The 18,266-nt window shown below is 39.2% G+C and overlaps 1 protein-coding gene across 5 annotated transcripts in view; it reads left to right on the top strand.

Annotated features, from left to right (window-relative positions):
• MAP3K15 (mitogen-activated protein kinase kinase kinase 15) overlaps nt 1-18,266 on the top strand; it is a 72,079-nt gene that overhangs the window by 14,320 nt on the left and 39,493 nt on the right. For 4 of the 5 annotated variants that reach the window (XR_006415813.1, XM_044441398.1, XM_044441401.1 and 1 more), the window contains 3 exons: nt 11,417-11,610; nt 14,778-14,946; nt 15,657-15,763. Coding sequence is in view for 4 of the 5 variants with exons in the window: in XM_044441398.1 (XP_044297333.1) it covers nt 11,417-11,610; nt 14,778-14,946; nt 15,657-15,763 (470 nt within the window). In the remaining variant the exon portion in view is untranslated. Of the gene's footprint in view, nt 1-4,488; nt 4,567-11,416; nt 11,611-14,777; nt 14,947-15,656; nt 15,764-18,266 lie in introns of all 5 variants that reach the window. The other variant, XM_044441400.1, reaches the window with a different exon arrangement.

Genomic DNA, 18,266 nt, shown 5'->3' with positions numbered 1-18,266 from the left:
GTGCATCTTTAAGCATAATGCTGCAAATTGGATGAAGCTGATGATTCATCACTTAATTTTACAACATACAGATGAATAATGCAAAGTATATTCTTACTTTTGCTCTTTAAACTATTTAACTCTTCAAGGTGGTTTGAGCCATAAAAGTAAATAAATTCTGTGTAAAATTTATTACAAATATAATAAATAACGAGCAAGGAAAATTAGTCATACACCAGAATAGATCAGTTCAGCCTTTCAGAATAGGATGGACATAATTGTTAAAATAAAGTGCTGTTTTCCATTTTTTGGTAAATATCTCAAGAACCAAGAATTATGAAATAGAGATCATGCATTTGGTAGAGAGTAGATATGTTTATACTGTATTAAACAAATCTATCATAAGGATTAAGACAGTATTTACAATTGAAGGAAACTGTTGGCACTAATGTTGGTAAATTCTTATTGGTCTGTGTTAAGCTTGGAGATAAAAAGTATCACATTAAGCTGCAGAAGTTTCACATTCGGAAAAGGCATTTCTAGGAATAACAATGTAAGAATGTGAAAACTACATTTGTTTTGAAACAGTATTGAACCAAAGTATGTGAAATCTTATGATTTGGTGTATATCTCCTTGTCTCTGCCCTTGTGGATGAGAGAGCTCATGGTTCAACTCATTCCCTTTCCATGGCTGTGAAATTAGAAGTCAATACTGCTCAGAACTGCTATGGCCACAGACAATATTGTGAGTAGGGTCAAGTTGCAGTCCTGCTTGAATATCCCATTAATTTTGTCATGGGGTTAACAGTGGATGTGCTTTCATTTATGATTGTTGCCATATTTTAGAGCCTGGAAAAATTTCTTTCAGCTCAGTAGGCTAATGATTATTACTGTAATATCTTTGCTTTTTATTTAGTAAAAATACTTTTTGTTTACTATGCATCTTTTTCAAATATCTAGAACTGTGTGTTCGGTCAGTAACCTTGTAAATTTTGTTCTCTCTGTACACAGTAAAGATTAGGGTGGATTAATTGGTGGCTGGCTCAGGGTTCCATATTCATCTGGGCTTGGTGGTAGTCTACCTAGTAGCTAATGAGGCTGAGCTTTCTCAATTCCTGTTCCACTGAGTTTAGTGGTATGGGATGTCATGTCTGGGCACGTGCCCTGGCCCTTTCAGAAGTAGGGGCACTGCTTCCAATCTATGAAGCATGCTGCTTCTCCTCATTGCCGTTGATGCCCTTTTTATATGCTCTTTCCATGCAAGCAAAAAGCAATCGGGAGTGGAGGGAGATACAAGAAAATGGGCAGCAGCAAGAACTGGCGAGTGTGCTCAACACATGGTGTTCTGAGAGCACCTTCTCCAAACCTGTAATTCAGGTATACATTGCAAAGTGAATGGAGAATTGGACCTTTAGTCATAATAGTGAATGGGGGGTATTGAAACCTTTCTGCACAGCCAAGATGTACATAATAGGGGAGTGCTCTCACTCCCCCCCCCCCCATGTGTGTGTGTGTGTTTAGTCTAGGATGATTTGGAATTGCTGTATATACTTCAGTATTATGTGCATGTGTTTGCTCTTATTCTTCTGTATACTTAGTACTAAGTGTAGAATACAGAAAGAAGAAAACAATTGATACCCTTAAAGGGGGTGGGGGGTAAGCTAGGAATTGTTTTAATCTGCTGTGAAGATAACAGTTTGACATCCCCCCTTCAAAAATGTTTAAATCAGAAGTCTAATTTTGTTTGGGAAGAAGGAATTAGATTATAAAGCTGAGAACAACAGTTGTGTAAGCAGTTGACTCATTAATGACTCAGTTGGGACCTGGCCTTTGTGCTTATTTAAGCTAAAAATGTAAACCCCTCTGTGCTTTCATGGGTGTTCATAGTGATAGGGGATCTGCCAAATATTTAAGCCCTTACACAAGAAGGAAAAACTACATTTTTGTTTTGCTTATTTAAAAATCAACCCCAGATTTGTCATTTCTGTTGTTTGAGCAATAAAATGTGTGGGTATCGGATCGAGATACTATCATCTTTGATTTCTGTAAAGCAAATAATTAAAATTCTGCATTGGTAATGCAATGTCCCACTGAGAGTCCTAAATCATAAATTATATGGAGCTGCTTAGATCCTGGCATTCAGTTCCCACAAGAGAACTGGGCTTGCATGTAATTACAGGTCACAATTTCTATGTCCCTGTATGTGACTGAAGCTCCTCGGAGAACTGAACTTTGTCTGCCAATTTCAGTCATTGACAGTGTATGCAGAACCCCACTGACCCTGTCAAAGTACTTATCTATAAAATACATTACAAGCATTCAACCTGGTGGATTTCTGAGGGCAACCATAATAAGTAAAATGTATTTCTAATATATTCTTTAAGGCAGTTTTCTATTTTTGTATAATCAAGGTGATACAGGTAAAGAGTAAAAAGCATTCCATCTTAGTTCTAAACAGAACAACAGAAGATACAAATGGCCAAAGAATAATTTCATCTAATCCATCTAGACTTAGAAAATTTGCAATTTTGGTTGTAGTTTTGGTTTCACTTTACACAACCACAGATTGTCATGTTATTTTAACCTCAAGATTTTCCTAAGCAAGTTTCACATTTTCTACAATGTTTCAGTGGGTGCTCCTCTCTAAAGTAGGAGTGAACAGTGTAGCCCTCCAGATATTTGGGCTTACAGCTCCCATCAATCCTAGCCAGAAGGGCTCATGGTAGAGGTAATCTGTAGGCCCAGTCATCTGAAATTACCCATCCTGTTGTAAAAGATGCTACAACAAGATTGTTATAGTCACACTATTGCAGCTTGCAGTCATGTTTGTTTAACTGTCAAACTGAACAACTGTGTCTCATCCAGTTGAAAACAATTTTATAAATCAGGCATCTAAGTGGAAAGTTTGGCCAGATGCTTTTCTTCCTATGATAAGCTGTTGAACCTGGCCAAAGCACCAGATAAATGGTCACAGAGCTGGAGATCCCTAAGCCATATAAATATAGCAATATTATCTCATAACAAATACCATAATACATTGTACAGAATTACCGAAGCCAAGCAGTCTGTTGGAAATGGCAAGCAGCTGGTGAGAGCCAGACCAATTCTAGTCCCAGGGAAGATAGTGTTGTGTGGAGGGGGCAGGTGGGATAAGGAGGCATGTAACTGAACCCAGTGGTTGGAGACCAGATCAAACAAGCAGACCAAGTGTAGTCCAGTTCCTCTCATCTGGTTCACAAACAGCATGAACTTCCCTGAGAATGGAACCGGCTCTCTTTGATGGGGAAGGAAGATGAAGAATTCAGTTTGGCGTCAACTTCTGGCTCTGGGACAACTCAGTCCACAATTAGAAGGCACATTAGCTGGATAGATGCCTCTTGCTGATGACCTTCATTTTACTCCCTTCCTTATCACAAAGCCAGTCCAGTTGCCCTATATATTCTGGGAAGGGAAAACGAGAGTTTGGGGAAGAAGGAGGGTGGTTCTATTTTTATTTTGTCCCTGAAATCATAACAGTATGACATTGAAACAGTTATTAATTTTCTTATGGTTTTGTAAGATACTGTATTTGCATATATCATGAATGAAGTCCATGTTGGGATACAGTGTGGATTATTTTGTAACATCATGAGATTGTATCAGTCTGCTGCATATTTATTGCAACCCATGCAAACTCTTGGAGTGCAACTCATATTTCTAAGCACAGAATAAACAGCTAAGGTGATTCTGTGGATTAGACACATTACTGCTAACAAGGAGAAATGTGCAATTCCCAGCAGAAGTAGGATGGAAACATTTTAGATGAGATTCTACATATGTATTAATAATTATTTCTGTGCAATATTTGTGTGTGCTTGTTTTAACACACACTAGTATTTTTAAAGTGTGGAAATTTATCTACTAAGCTACCGAAATTATACACTGGTCAGGAGTCAAAGGCTGTGTTTAGAGGTTCCAAAGTTTTGTTTGACATGCAGCCAGGAGAGGGTGTGTCATGTTACGCAAGAGAAGTCAAGAGGCCCCAGTGTTGCATCAAACTAATTGTCCTCTGCTTTGCTCTTTTCTCCCATTATTGCCTTAAGACTTGATCATTTCTTTGTTCATATATTTGATTGTTGACAAGTGTAAATTTTAGCTGACTTTCAGCCACTTATGTGCCAGAAGGTGAACAAGTGTTTACTCGAAGTAATGATCTACTTTCACCTTGTGAATTTATCAAGGAGTTATTATGATATTATATTTCCTAAGTATGCTTTAAGATTCATTAATATTAACCTCGTGAAGCATAGGGATGTAGTAACAAGAAATGCTTCCTGAGCATATCTGCAGTCTCGTTATTGATTACATAAATATTTTTGTATTTCATGTATATTCTTGAAGCATCTGCTCATATTCCACAGTTTCTCTCTCTTTAATAATTTTGTTTCTATTCTCTGTGTCTTTTATATAAAATATGCATACTTCTGTGATCTTCATTTTTCCATAATACCCCATTACAATTTGGAGTAGGCTGCAGTTGCCAACCAAAAAGCTTTTCTCCGAGTGCAACTACCTCCAGAGTACCACAGTGGTGGCATGATAGGCAAAGTATGTACCATCCTTTTCCTTGTGGTTTTATGCATGTTGCTATATATGTTGTCTTCTGCCATGTCTTCAAAGCTTTCCTGCATGGTAAATTTCAAGTTCCCTTTGTTTCAAAGTAGTTTCTTGCCTTAGAGTAGTTAACGTTCTTTGCCTTTCATTGTACTCCCCTTCTTGTGTTATGCTAGTAGTGCGTGAGCCTCTACATCATAGATCCTTTCCACAGTGCTGGTGGGTATGGATGAAATTGGAGGAACCCACCAAGATACTTCTTCCCATGCTACTATTTAGCCTGGCCATGTGCCCCAATTTACAGAAAATGGTTCTCTCTTTGAAGAGCTGCCAAAAGCTGTACTGTTCATTCTGGTTTTAAGTTGCCCATCAACTTTTAACATTTGGGCTGGAGAATGGACAACCAGCCATATGGAATTAATGGCAAAGCTCTTCTGCACTGTCCTGAGATGTGCTGTATATTAAAATCCTATGAGTAGTTTTTAAATTTGCACCCATACATATAAATTAGCATAAGCACCAGTTATGCCCTTCTATTATTGTCCCAGTTTTCCTAAATGACATGGGGGAGAAGAGCCATTGTCCATCTTGCTCAACATGGTGGGAAGGATCCATTCGGCAGGAACATGAGAGACCTAAGTTGCCATATTCATGATGTAGTGGTAAATACTGCTATATTCAGATTCTAAAATAGAGCAACATTGCTAATAAGGTGCTTAGGTGACCCCACAGTAGTTGTGACCCTTTAAAAAATTAAACTGTATATTCACCTAGTATTGGAATAGCCTTTGAACTTTAACACTACCAGTCAATCAAACTCTTCAGCATGCTGTCACAGGTAATTCTGCAAGCCATTGTAGTGAATGGTGTTGGTCTGTGATTTGCAGTTACTACCAGAGAATGAGGCCTGGCTTGTCTTTGCTGTGCAGTTATTTTTTATTTTAACTATAGCTTCATGTTTATTCAGTGGGGGATCTTGAATGAAAGTTGAATTGCTACCTTGAGTTACCTCCTTTGGTTGTAGTTACACAGTCACCTGAGTCCAGGTATCCCTCCGCTTTAGAATGCAATTGCTTTAATATTAAAGTGTTCCTTTATGCAGGAATTATAGAGGTTTCTGGTAAATTTACTTTATGAAAAAGACCAGAAAGCTTTACCTTCTTTATACTTTCATTGTTTTACAAAGACCAACAAGGATCACCTAGTGCTATCTTTATTTACTTTGTGTCCTTTTGGTATTAGGTCTTTCCCCAGGCCTTCTAATGCTATTCTTAGTACTATACTTTTACTCGTAATAAATGTTTTTACACATTTTATAGATTTTTGTGTGCCATTTCAAACACTCCAAGAACTTTGTCAGCTGAAGAGTGAAGACAACTCTCTCTCCCAAAATAAATTAAAATCAATTTCAACATAAATATGCTAGTCCAGCCTTCCCTCTCAAGCAGGCTGGGATGATGGCAATTCAACAAATCTGGAGGGTGTGAAGTTTGGAAGGTTGTGCTGACTAGTGCTATTTTTATATTAATGTCCTGTGCTAGTTCCAGCTTTGTGGAATTCTAGTGTGCATTCAAGGATCCCATATCTAGACCTTCAATTTATTTGTACCCTCCTCTGATGCTCAAAATTAAATCCAACCGGAAGAACTCAGTTGCTCTTGAATTCTTCTTGAGATCTTTTAATAGTGTTGATAAGTGATCAAATTTCAGGGAAGAGAATAAAACTTTATTAGTAAACTAAAGCTGAACAAACAAGATGTCAGCAGCAGAAGGATTTCACTGTGACATGGACAGCTGATGACTCTCTGGGGCTGAATACAAGGTTACAGGAACCCAACAGAGTTCTGGGGTAGATGCCATCAACTATCACATACAACTCCTGAGTTAAAACAACCAATCTCCAAACAAATGTCAATACAGAGACCCAAAGAAATCTCAGATTTTCCTCAGAGCAGTTTACAATAATGCCAAATAAAATTCTTGACTTTCCTTAGGTAGGAAACCCAGTAGAAGGAAAATCACTATGGGTCAGAATGGCAGGTGGGTACCAGGAGAACTCTTTCTTATCCATCATACCGGCATACCCTACATGATGCTATACTAAAATACTAGAGAAGTATAAACTAAAAATTAAAACACTGCCATTCTAGGTTAAAAACACTGATCTCAGAATATAAAAAGCAACTTGGTGAATAAAAAGGTCTCCACCTAGTGCCAGAAAGACTTCAAAGTTGACATGAAGCCCTGAGAACTGCATTTGCAAGGATTAGGTTCTGCTTCACAGAAGGCCATCTCATGGACCATGTCCTCCTATCTGAGTATGGGAGATCCAAAGAAGAACCCTTGACAACATCCAGGCAAATCCATGTGGAAAGTGGAAGTTGGCAGGGTTCAGATGATAGCACTTCATTCTGGGCTGACCATCAGGCAGGAGTTTGGCTTCATGACTTATCCAGACAAATGCCCATGCCAGCTGGAACAAGAATGTTTGATTCTTAAAGATCAGCGTCAGTACTCCGAAGTGGGTTCAGGAACAGAGAGCCAGTAGAGTTTTTAAGACTGGTGAGAGTTGTTCCATAGGCCCATGCAGCAATGCAGCTACTATAGTTGAGCCAACTGAAATGTATGAACAATTGTCAAATGTAACCCCACATATACAAGCATTTGTGAAAGTCAAATGGGAAATCAGCAGAGCATAGGTGACTACAATCATGTTATTTCTCTCTTTTAATAACAGAAGGAATTCTGCAAAGATATGCATAAACAAAGTTGCTTTTTCAAGTTCCATTGGAATGAATGGGGAAGTCTGTTGAACAGGTAGAAATACCTTGTTGTATAGCACACCATTTCCTGAGCGAAGCAGCAATTAGAGGAGAGCAAATATCTAATCTCTTCTCCCTAAGCAAGTTATTACCAGTAGATTTTGCTTCCATGTAACTATTCTTTGGACTTCAGGGTTCTTTCTTATGTTACTTTCTCCTTGTATATCTAAACTTATGCATAAGTATCCATGCAGTGAGGTGAGGGTTGATATGTCCTCATGCTTGTGTGGTTCTGTATGTATGAAATTATAATATGGGATGCAGCACCAAATGTCTCAGGTACATATCACAAATCTCAGATTCATCTGGATGACTTCAGGAAAGTCTATTAAAAATCTATAAAGAAAAGAAATAACATTAATTCTAGAGTTTTCCCTTTTGTAGGGGAAAACAATGGTACACTGTGGATTTACTTAGTAGTGAGATATATAACTAGATCAACTGCAATAGTTTAAGATAACATTGTGCCAGTTTTAGTTATCTGTGTTCACTCACAAATGCAAGAGAAGCAGAGCAAAAATAACCTAATCAATGAGTCATGAGCATCAGAGCAAGAAAAGTTAATGGCTTTTTTCCATTTCTTGTAAAAACTGCTGTGACCCAGTTTCCTCTGAAAAAAGCCATCTAATTACCTGCCTCAATGATGTTTGTCCCTTATGGGATGGATGGGAAGGGGGAATACACACACAAGCACCTTTCTTAGGAAAATGTGTACATAACCATTCTACCCTAAAAGAATTCCTACTTGGAGTTTGAGCGGGGAGGCAGGAAGGAGATGCAGTGTTTCAAGGAACCTAAGGTAGCTGTCAGAATTCTCCTCTTACCTGTATTATTCTTACAGCAACCCTGTGGGGTAGATTAGGCAGAGAGTCTGTGGCTGACTCAAAGTAACCCAGCGAGCATCATGACCAAGTGGGGACTAGAACCAGGATCTCCACGCCCCAGTCCAAAACAATAATCACTATGCCTCACTGACTCTCAGGCTTCTGATTCTCCTCCACCCCCAAATTTGAATCCTGGAGGAATGGATGTACCCATTTAGCCAGGTGGTACCTGTCCATGCACAGTCCATCTCAATCTCAACTCCTTTCACTGGAAAACTAGTGAGTTGGAAAGGGATACTGCAGTTCACACTGGTTATCACTGTGAACTCTAACCTGGTACATCAGTTAGTGTTGCAAAGAGTTTGGTCACATAGGCATTGCTTCTGTAAAAGCACCTGTTCAGCTATTCCCTATTTAGTATTGGATTGTGATTTTAATATATACTTCTGAGCAAATGTCTTCCATTTTCATTTTTCCACCCACAAGTGTTGTGTATCTTCCATTACCAGTTTCTATGCTCAAATATTTATAAGAGTGAACACTTTTTCCCATGACTCCCCTCAGCATCTGTGTGACTCAAGATGCCGCAGAAGTAATAGAATAAGGCCCCTGTACTGATGGCCATTGGCATCCTAAGTGGTGTTGTGTTGGAACTAATGAGTTATTTAATGTTTTTATAGACATTAAATGCTCTCAGAAAGTTTGCAAATGTTTACAGCTTCTTAACAGTCTCAAAGGTGTTCTATATACCCTAAGAAAAATGGCATGGTTTTCATGGAACTGCAATGAACACCAGCTTGGAGTTCCAATGTTTAAAAGCTCTCATAAGTTAAAACTATATACATATGGGAAGCTAATTCATCAGAGAGATAAGTTCTTTGACATGCCAGCTTTCTTTGGAAACAATGCTCCTGCTCCCACATCAGTCAAATGACATCTCAGCTGTCAAAACAGTTGTAATATCCCATGTGACTTTCCATCACAATAAGGCTTCTATGAGAACATGTGAATCAACATGTAGAATAGAAACAGTTCTATGCCCTGAATTGGACATTCCATTCTAAATATGTAGGTCATCTTAACAAGGAGGAGGAAACACAACTCTTCAGAATAGAATGGAGTCGGAAACAAAAGCTCTGGCCAATGCATTGTCAGCCTTTAAGTTCTCTACCTCACCCAGGACTGACGTATGCGTCTGAATTCCAAGCTGCTTTATCTGCCCACACTCATAAATCTATTTTATGGCTAAGTATCTTTTCTAAAGCAGTTCTGGAAGATCAGTGAAGAAGGCATTCTGGAGCTTATGGTAATTCTGTGGTGTACTTATAGACTCTGAACTTGACGATCTTACGCTCCTTCCTCCTTATATGGCACTGCGTATTGCTTCAGTCCCTTCAAAATGCATGAAGCTAGCCCTGCTGAGATCAGGTGTCTTGCACTCATTTTACTGAGTCAGACCCTTCTGCAGTAGAATCCTGCCTGAGTGAAACACTGAACTTATTTTAGGGTAGGACTGACTATGTATATGAGCGTGTATGAATTCGGCATGTCTCTTGAGTTTATTGTAAGTGGAGAATTTAGGGCTTTGCTATAAGACATCTTTGCACTGGTTATGCCTCTGCAAGGATCCTCCTTCTGTATCTTGGGAGGAGATTTGAGCCAATAAAGGGCTTTATGGTTGTATATCATTTGTTTTCCTTTAAATTGCAGTATCTTCAATTTTTGTTACCTGTCCAGAGAATGTTGGCTATTGAATAGATGTAAAGTACATCAAATAAATAAATAATGCTTCTTTTTTTTAATAAAGTGAGCCATAAGAAAAATGCACTCTGTCCAATCATCCAGTTTCTCTTCCTTTATACTGTAAGGTTTTTTTAGCCTGTGTGGATAAGTAAATGAAGAAACTTTGAAAATCCCCATTATCTGAAATTTTCATCTTGGACCAATGTAGATGTAGCTGTGCCACAATACATTTCTGCTTGTGTTTGTCAGAAGTAATTCCCACTGCTATGCACACGTGCGTAGAGGAATATCCTGCAGTCTCTTCACTCTTCTTAAACTGGCATCATTAACTACGATGAATATTTGATTGGTGTTTCCTCTTAACAAGGTTTTACCTGACTCAAAAACAAAACAAAACTTACTCCCAGGTTTAAAACCTGATGAACTAATACTCATGTTGATGTAAATCTTGGTCATGTTTAAGAGCAAAAGGAAGTTGTGCAAGAGGCAAAGATGCCGTGCTATCTACTGTTCTTAGTTTTTCCTTTTCAATCACTGTTAGGATATTAACAATCCAATCTGTTCAGAATCATTTAGCATTGAGTTCATTGGGACTTACTTCCAGGTAAGCGTATATGGGATTTCAGGCTAGTAGGGTTACATCTGCAGAAACCCTACAGATTACATCATTAATTGCCAACATTTCTGGCAACTCTATATAGAAACTTTCTTTTTAAAATTAGGGAGGGATAGTGTTATCCCTGACTCCATTTGTAACCCACTTATTTGTATCTCATGTTTAAATTTACTACACTTTAATTGTAAAAGTGTAATTTTATAAATATCCTACAATGACTCACCAGAAAAATGATCATACGCTCTGTTCTATTCTGGTCTTCCATCTTACATATTGGCTACATATTGATTGTACTGATAAAACTTATTGTATCAGTGACTGAAGAGGGTATTTTAAATGTTCAGCAAGTCTTGTAAGAGGTACAATTCAGTAACTTTGCTATGTTTTAAAATTAATCCAGAAATGTAGTTTTTCGCAGCGGCTGAGCTGAATGCATCCTTTGCTCCACAATAAGGGTATGGGATCCCTCTTTCCCATTTGGTGCCACTTACCTGTGGTGGCTGAATACCACATTGTTTGCTAGTGACTGGGCTAATGCTGGTTACCATATCTCTCATTACAGTCAGAAACATTAGACATTTTCTTACGTGTGCTTGAAATTATAGAGCTTTACAGTACAAATGCGACATATGGATTTTTTTTAATTGTATGATAAATGCTAAGCTTTTCACTGTGGTTGGTGAGTGCACTGGTCTTAGCTTAAAGTTTTTGAAATGTGCAAGGGTACAAGTGTGTTACTGTTTGCTGCTTCCTGTTTGCTTCCTAGAAATTTCAGTTTATGTTCCTTCATGGGTGTAATTGTCACTTTGTTCTAATATGGCAATACCTTGTCTTCTTCAGGCTTCAAGTGGCAATTACTACTTCATTCCATACATTGTATCACCTTGTGCTGATTATTTTTGCTGTGAAAGTGATGCCCAGCGGAGAGCCTCTGAGTATATGCAACCCAACTGGGACTCCATCCTGGGGCCTCTCTGTGTCCCGCTGATGGACAGGTTCATCAACCTTCTCAAGGACATCCATGTCACATCATGGTAATTTTTATAACTCTTTTGCCTTCTTAGCAGGTGATTGCTTTTTTTTTTCTTAAAGAACCCAGGATCTCTAGAGTCCATAGATCTTCGCTGCCTAATGATTTAGACACAGACCCTGTTTACACAAAATGCTAAGCCAAGGTGTAGAGTTTCCACATAGCATGCTATCTCACCTGTGTCCTGTGCTCACAAGTAGTTTCCACCCACTTCCATCTTTCCTCCAAATGGCAGCATGTACCCCATCAGCCCCTGTGATAAGGAATCAATCCCAGCATGCACAACTCCTCCTTGCCCAGGAATGGCCTCAGCCACTCCCCACCTTCCTTCCTTCCTTCCTTCCTGGACTACTGGTCCATAGAACTCTGGGGGAACCCCTCACTCCATTCCCATGTAGAAGCACACACCCAGGCATGCGTGTCCACACCTCTGCCCCCTGCCCCTGATGCTCCCTCCCCAGTGTGCAGGACTTGCACACACTGCCAGGGCCACCTCTCCCCAGCAGCCCAGTGCACAGAGGACTCCTGTCTGGGCGCCAGTGCCCAGGACAGAGGGAGCACACACTGCCAGACCTACTGTCCCAAGGAGACCTATGAAACTCTGCTTTCAGGCTGCTTTTATTTATGTACAATTGTTTTAGACACTTTTCAGTAGAGTACTTTTTTAATATTTGTAATCTGTAATATTTTTACAATCATTCAGCAAAAGCCAAATGTCAGCAAAAAACACTGACTCTTTCTGCTTAAGAAGCTGGTATGGCAGAATACAGTAGTGTTTTTAAGTGAAACAGTATAGTTTGCATGTTGTGCTGTCTTTCCACTGCTTCTCTCCTCCTCCTCCTCCTCCTGGAACTCATCAGTTCCCCATGTTCACATTCACTTAATTTCTGCACTGTCACAACAGTGCTTCCAGACCATTCTCTGGTTCTGTTCCAGTTAAGTTTAATTGAGATGCAGCTCCATTTGGAATCAATGGAATAAGTTTATCCCAGTTGACTTACAGCTCAAGGTTATGAATGATTACTCAGAATTAAGGTGCCTTCAGCTTGGGCTCAAATAGTCCATAAGATGATAGTCTCACTGTTTGCAGTGGAATTTGGTCATTACAAAGTGAAGTTGGGCACAGTGGTTGGTTTTAATTACCATTCTTTTGAAGCTGGTGATTTTATTTGTTTCTATTCAGCCCGATAGCTGAAGTTCTCTAGGTTTTCTAAGTTCTCAGAAATTATACTACAGAGAATCATAAGCTAATAAACACATGTAACTGTCTGTATATATTATCAGACGGTACAAGAGCAGATTTTAATGTTTGTTTTTTTTAATGAAAATATGTCAAATAGAGTAATAGATTTCAAGAGAAAGATAAGAAACGTCTTGGCAAATGGGCAGTACAATCTGGAATATGCTACCTGGAATGTTGGAACAGTACAGGTTTTGTTTATACAAAACAAAATAGCACAATTTTGTCAATACTATGTCAATTGCACAATTCTATACATATTTAGACCAAAACAAATGAATGAACAAACAAAACCCTCCCCCACATTTCCCAGCATGTCCTATGCTGACTGGGGCATCTGAGAGTAACAGATGCATAGGATCTAAATATGCATAGGATTGTGCCTTAAATTAAGCCAAATAATTTTATGTATGCGACAGCCTTTTCCGCAGTGGCGCCCTGATTGTGGAACATGTTCCCCAGAGAGGTCCGCCTGGCACCAACGCTTCTTTCCTTTTGGCATCAGGCAAAAACCTGATAATTCCCCCATTATTTTATTTCTTAATTTGTTTTATTTAGTGGATTTATATTTTAACATTGGGTGCTGGGCAACTGTTATTCTTACTGTATTTTAGTATTAATTGGCTGTAAACCATCCCGAGTATGGGAAGGTATAGAAGTTTTGGGAAGTTATGGGAAGGTATAGAAAAGTTTTAAATAAATAAATCAATTTTATTCAATAAATTAATTTTACACATTGCATAGTCAGCAGAACACTTTCCATTTTATCAAACCCTATTTGTCGTGCTGTTATGATACTTGGCATGTGATACAGGGATTTAGATTAGACAGCAATTTCTGTTCAGGTAGTGATTAGAACTTACACTTACTTTTTCAGGATCTGCTCTTTTTAGTGGCAAATAATTCTTGATGTTCCCAAAAACAAGAATACACTAGCATCTGCTAGTAGTTCAGTTAATGGTTATGTCCCATTTTGTACAGTGCAGTTCAGACAACCAAACTGAATTTTTGAAGGACAAAACAGCATTTGCTTTGTAAGGGTGTTACAGCATAAAACATTGGCCAGAATTCAAAGAACGGCACACATTCTGTGTTCCCGAGGGTGGATTTGGTTCTGTGTTTCTCAGACTACAGCTTGCTATGCTGCCCCATGGAAAACCCTTGAAAACCTGAGGGTATCTTCTACATCATGAAACATTTTGTTGCATATCTCATTTGTTTTTATCCTGTTACTTATTTTTATTCAACTTGGTTCACACATTTTAATTTGTTAACTTTTCAGCAATAATAGCAACTTTAACTCTGTACAGATAAAATACTGGGTCATATATCATCTGTACATACATATGTCATCTGCATAACTGTGCCTTCAAGTATATGTTGGATCCAGTGAATGCTTGGAGGCACAGTTAGGACCATGCTTCCTGGCTGTGTTACTAACCAATATGAGTTCAGTATAGAGGTTAAGAACAATTCTCTTTCAAATCACTGAACATGCAGGGGGACTCGAATTGCACCCACTAGCTCAGCTTGTACTTCCATATATTTCATGCTTACATCTTTCCATATGACTGGGATTCTGTGAAAGATGTTCTGCTTGTAGTTTCCAGCCACTTGCGGCTCTGTGCATAAAAACAATATAGTAATAAACTCTATATAAATGTGCATAGGTCGGAGAAGTGTTTCCAGGCACATGCTATCCTCTGTCCTGTTCCTTTGTTCTCCTTGATACATCATCTCCGCAGAACCTTTTAGATAGAAGTTTCAGGATCCTTCTATTCCTTGATGGTTTTTAGTAGGGTATTTGGTATCATCTAGATACCCTGCTCGAAATACCTTGCCACAGAAATTAATATTTTGGTGGTTGCCTTTCAACAGTCTCAGTGAGCAATTTAGGTAATCATGCTTTCCCACTTGTGCTTATTCCTTAGTACATATTTTAAAGAAACTCTATTAAATGACATTAGAAAAGCTAGAGACAAATATCAAGGAGAAGAATTGGCAAAAGAACTGGCCAGGATAAAACTTCGTATGGATAATACTGAAGTTCTGACATCTGACATTGTAATCAACTTACTTCTGTCATATCGAGATATCCAGGTATGTTGCGTTTGCCATAAAAAATGTAATATGTAGTACATAATTCTTATCATTGTTTTGTTATGATTTGTACCCATTCCTTGCCTTGGCTGTTTTTAAAGATAACAACCTACATTCAAAGCCAGTGTTTCGCTTATGGTAATTTGCTGCAATTGTTTGGTTCCCTTTTCTGTAATATTCATGAACCTGACTTGCAAGTTGAGAAAAATGACCCATGTAACTTCCTGCTATCTGACTTTCAAACCTGAATTTTTTAAATGTCTTCTCCTTACTTCTTGTCCTTCGGTTTGCAGATGTCTACAGTCCCTCTAAGAAATTACCTGTAAGGTTGATATTTTAATTTCACAGTGAACTTGTCTCCAGCTGGAAATAAAACCATCATTAAGTAGAAACATAGCTACATGAATGGACTGTTAACACAGACAAGAAAATGTTCTATTCAGGATTGCATTAGTTCATAAATTCTAGTCCTCACAGAGTTCTGTGCTTCCTCTTTGTTGGTAGAAAATATCTTGGAACAAATATCTTTGTTCTAAGATGAAATGACCAAGGAGATATAGCCAAGGAGAGAGGTTATATATCTATCTTAAAAGTTGTCAGTTATGGTTCCTTTTTAGCAGAATAGTCACTTAAGAGTAACTTGATAGATAAAGTACTTGATGGATAAATTTTGCTTAGTAGTGCATTGTTTTACTCTTCTTTGTTGTTAGGACTATGATGCCATGGTGAGGCTGGTAGAGACACTGGAAATGCTCCCTACTTGTGATCTGGCTGATCAGCATAATATCAAATTCCACTATGCTTTTGCACTGAATCGGTAAGATTAAACCCAACATGTATGCATTTATGACTGACAAAAATAGGGAGTTACTCCATTACGCCAACGACATTTGCACCTTTAAAGTATAGTTGCAATTAAAATAATTGCAGTTGGTACTTTTATTATTTGAGAAGTTATCAACTAATCTCCAGGTTGCAGTCTACTTAAAACTGGTGTTTTTCTAAAATCATCCCTTATATATTTCTAAACTTTTCTGCTACGTGGTTATGTATTCCCTACCTCAGTAGGAAACTCTTTAATTCCATTGCAACCTGAACAATCCTGCTAATGGGTGTCCTACTCAGCTGTTTCTAGTCATAGTTGCATAGTAGGAAGTCAAGAGGTAGGCAATGGGACCTGTATGCATCAGGCAGGTAGGTTTGTAGGGAGGTAGCATGAATGGGTGTGTGCAGGAATGTGTGGGTGAGAGAGAGAGGAGTGAGGAGATTGTCAGGGTCCTGCCTACTGCTTTCAACAACCAGATCCACTGCTGTATGCAGGGACAAAACATTTGCCGTCCCTGGTCTCTGTACTCTAGGCACAGTTGTATTGTTTGCATCCTCACAGGTTAGGAGCTCCTGGACCTGAAGACATCCAATCATCCAGTGCAGGGCAAGAGAAACAGCAGAGGCTATCTTCCCACTGTGCAAATTCTATTAGGCAGGCTTTTCGGCCCATCTAGGTAGTGCACTTTGGATGGGAAGGAAAGAGACTGGAAGAAGCGCAGACTAACTCATATCTTAGGTCAGTGGTGGCAAACTTTGGCACACATGCCACAGCAAGCACACAGGGCCCTCTCTGTTGGCATGCGAGCCAAGTCACCCCAGCATCGCCCCAGCAGCTGAGCATCGGATACCAGCGCACATAGGGGCCATGCGTATGCTCGGAAAGGAATAGAGGCGCCAGGCAATGATGTCACACGCCACGACTCATTAGCCACAACTCGTCCGAGCTTTTGCATGGGCGGACAGTGCGCTGCCAAGGATATATATATGCTTGGACAGGCCGCGAGTTGTTTTTTCTAAACTAAAACCGCAGTTTTCAGGTTTTATTCCAGTGTTGGCACTTTGTGATAAATAAGTGGGTTTTGAGTTGCAGTTTGTGCACTTGGTCTCTAAAAGGCTTGCCATCACTGTCTTAGGTGCTTTAACTTTTCTCGTTCCTGCCCAGCAGAATGCCTCCTTTGCCCTTTCTCCAGGGTTTTGGTGCTTGAAGAGGCAGTGGCACAGGTCTCTTTGCACTGGCCAGGAGGGGTAGGGTTCTGGAGTCATAATCTCTGCCCCCACCCCATTTTAACCTTGGAGAGAGCTTTCCCAGGGACCATAGAATTGCTTCCTCCATGCATCAATCTTTTAAGTTTTTGTGCATTATCAACTGTAGAGTTCCTAAGTATCATATTTAGTTTAAATAGTTTCAGATTAAACTCTTGTTTATATATGTGTAGACAAAATGGGTCCTGTAAGTGTTTTCTTAATCAACGTGCATGGTAAAGAATCAAGAACAGTTTCCTGTTAATAGAAGAGGAGACAATCTCCATTCTAATAGATATCAAGAATGATTGATCACATTTTTCTGCTTACCTTCTCTGTATGTCCCTTGTGCAATTGCAATCGATTGTGTTGTGCTTAAAAAGTACTAGCGTCTACAAAGTTTTCCAAAGGTCTTTATTGGCTATTCTGTCCTTGCCCTGTGCTCAGCCCCTGATGGTTGTTGTTTGTAGTCAAGTTGCCAAATCCCATTTCTAATCAATTGCATTTCTTTTTCAAACTATATGCAAGTGAGCATTGCCTCAGAGTATAGGCTGTATCTTCTTACAGCCAAAAGTTCCTCATAGGCTTTGCAGAACACCATATGTCATAAACTTCATTTAGTCCCTCGGGTTACAGTGCATAAAAAATTGGCACTACTATGGAGTCTCTACAGCACCCCTTCCCAATGATAAACAACATATGAACAACAGATTTGATAAATTAGAGCAGCTGAACAATGAGATGGTGAAAGTTTAGCTGTGGTGATATCTAATGTTTAGCTTTATGCTAGTTGAATGTTTACATGTTCATTACAGATTTACTTAAGATGGTTAGACTTGTCAAGTTTGCTGGAAGGGTTGGAAGAGTTGTATAAGGAGCACATAGGGCTGGGTGAGCGTATCTCATGTGGCTTAGTGTGGAAAGGGGGCCTGTTTCTTGCTCAGGGCAGGCTACTCAGAAAGAGTCTTATCTCGTGAAGTTTCTCAGGCAGAGTGTGAGAATCTGCCTGCCTTGGAAAGGGAGGGAGGTTTTTCAGGATGGGAGGGGAAGCAGATGCAAAACCTCATTGATCCATTCAGTTTCTGGTAGGAGAAACAAGGTGCCCACTTACAAGGTCTCAAATGTTCCCACCATCTAGCCCTCAAGCAGCAAGAGCCACCCTGAGGGTGAAGTCAGAAGCTTTGCTGAAAGGAGAGACAGAGGAGAAGTTTCAGTCTAGATATAACTCTTTACATGGACAGGTGCTTCCT

The sequence above is a fragment of the Varanus komodoensis genome, unplaced genomic scaffold (genome assembly GCF_004798865.1).
Source record: "Varanus komodoensis strain SLA01 unplaced genomic scaffold, ASM479886v1 scaffold4, whole genome shotgun sequence".
NCBI classification, from domain to species: domain Eukaryota; kingdom Metazoa; phylum Chordata; class Lepidosauria; order Squamata; family Varanidae; genus Varanus; species Varanus komodoensis.
The sequence above is the reverse complement of the archived record's forward strand: the minus strand, read 5'-3'. Positions and strand labels throughout refer to the sequence as shown.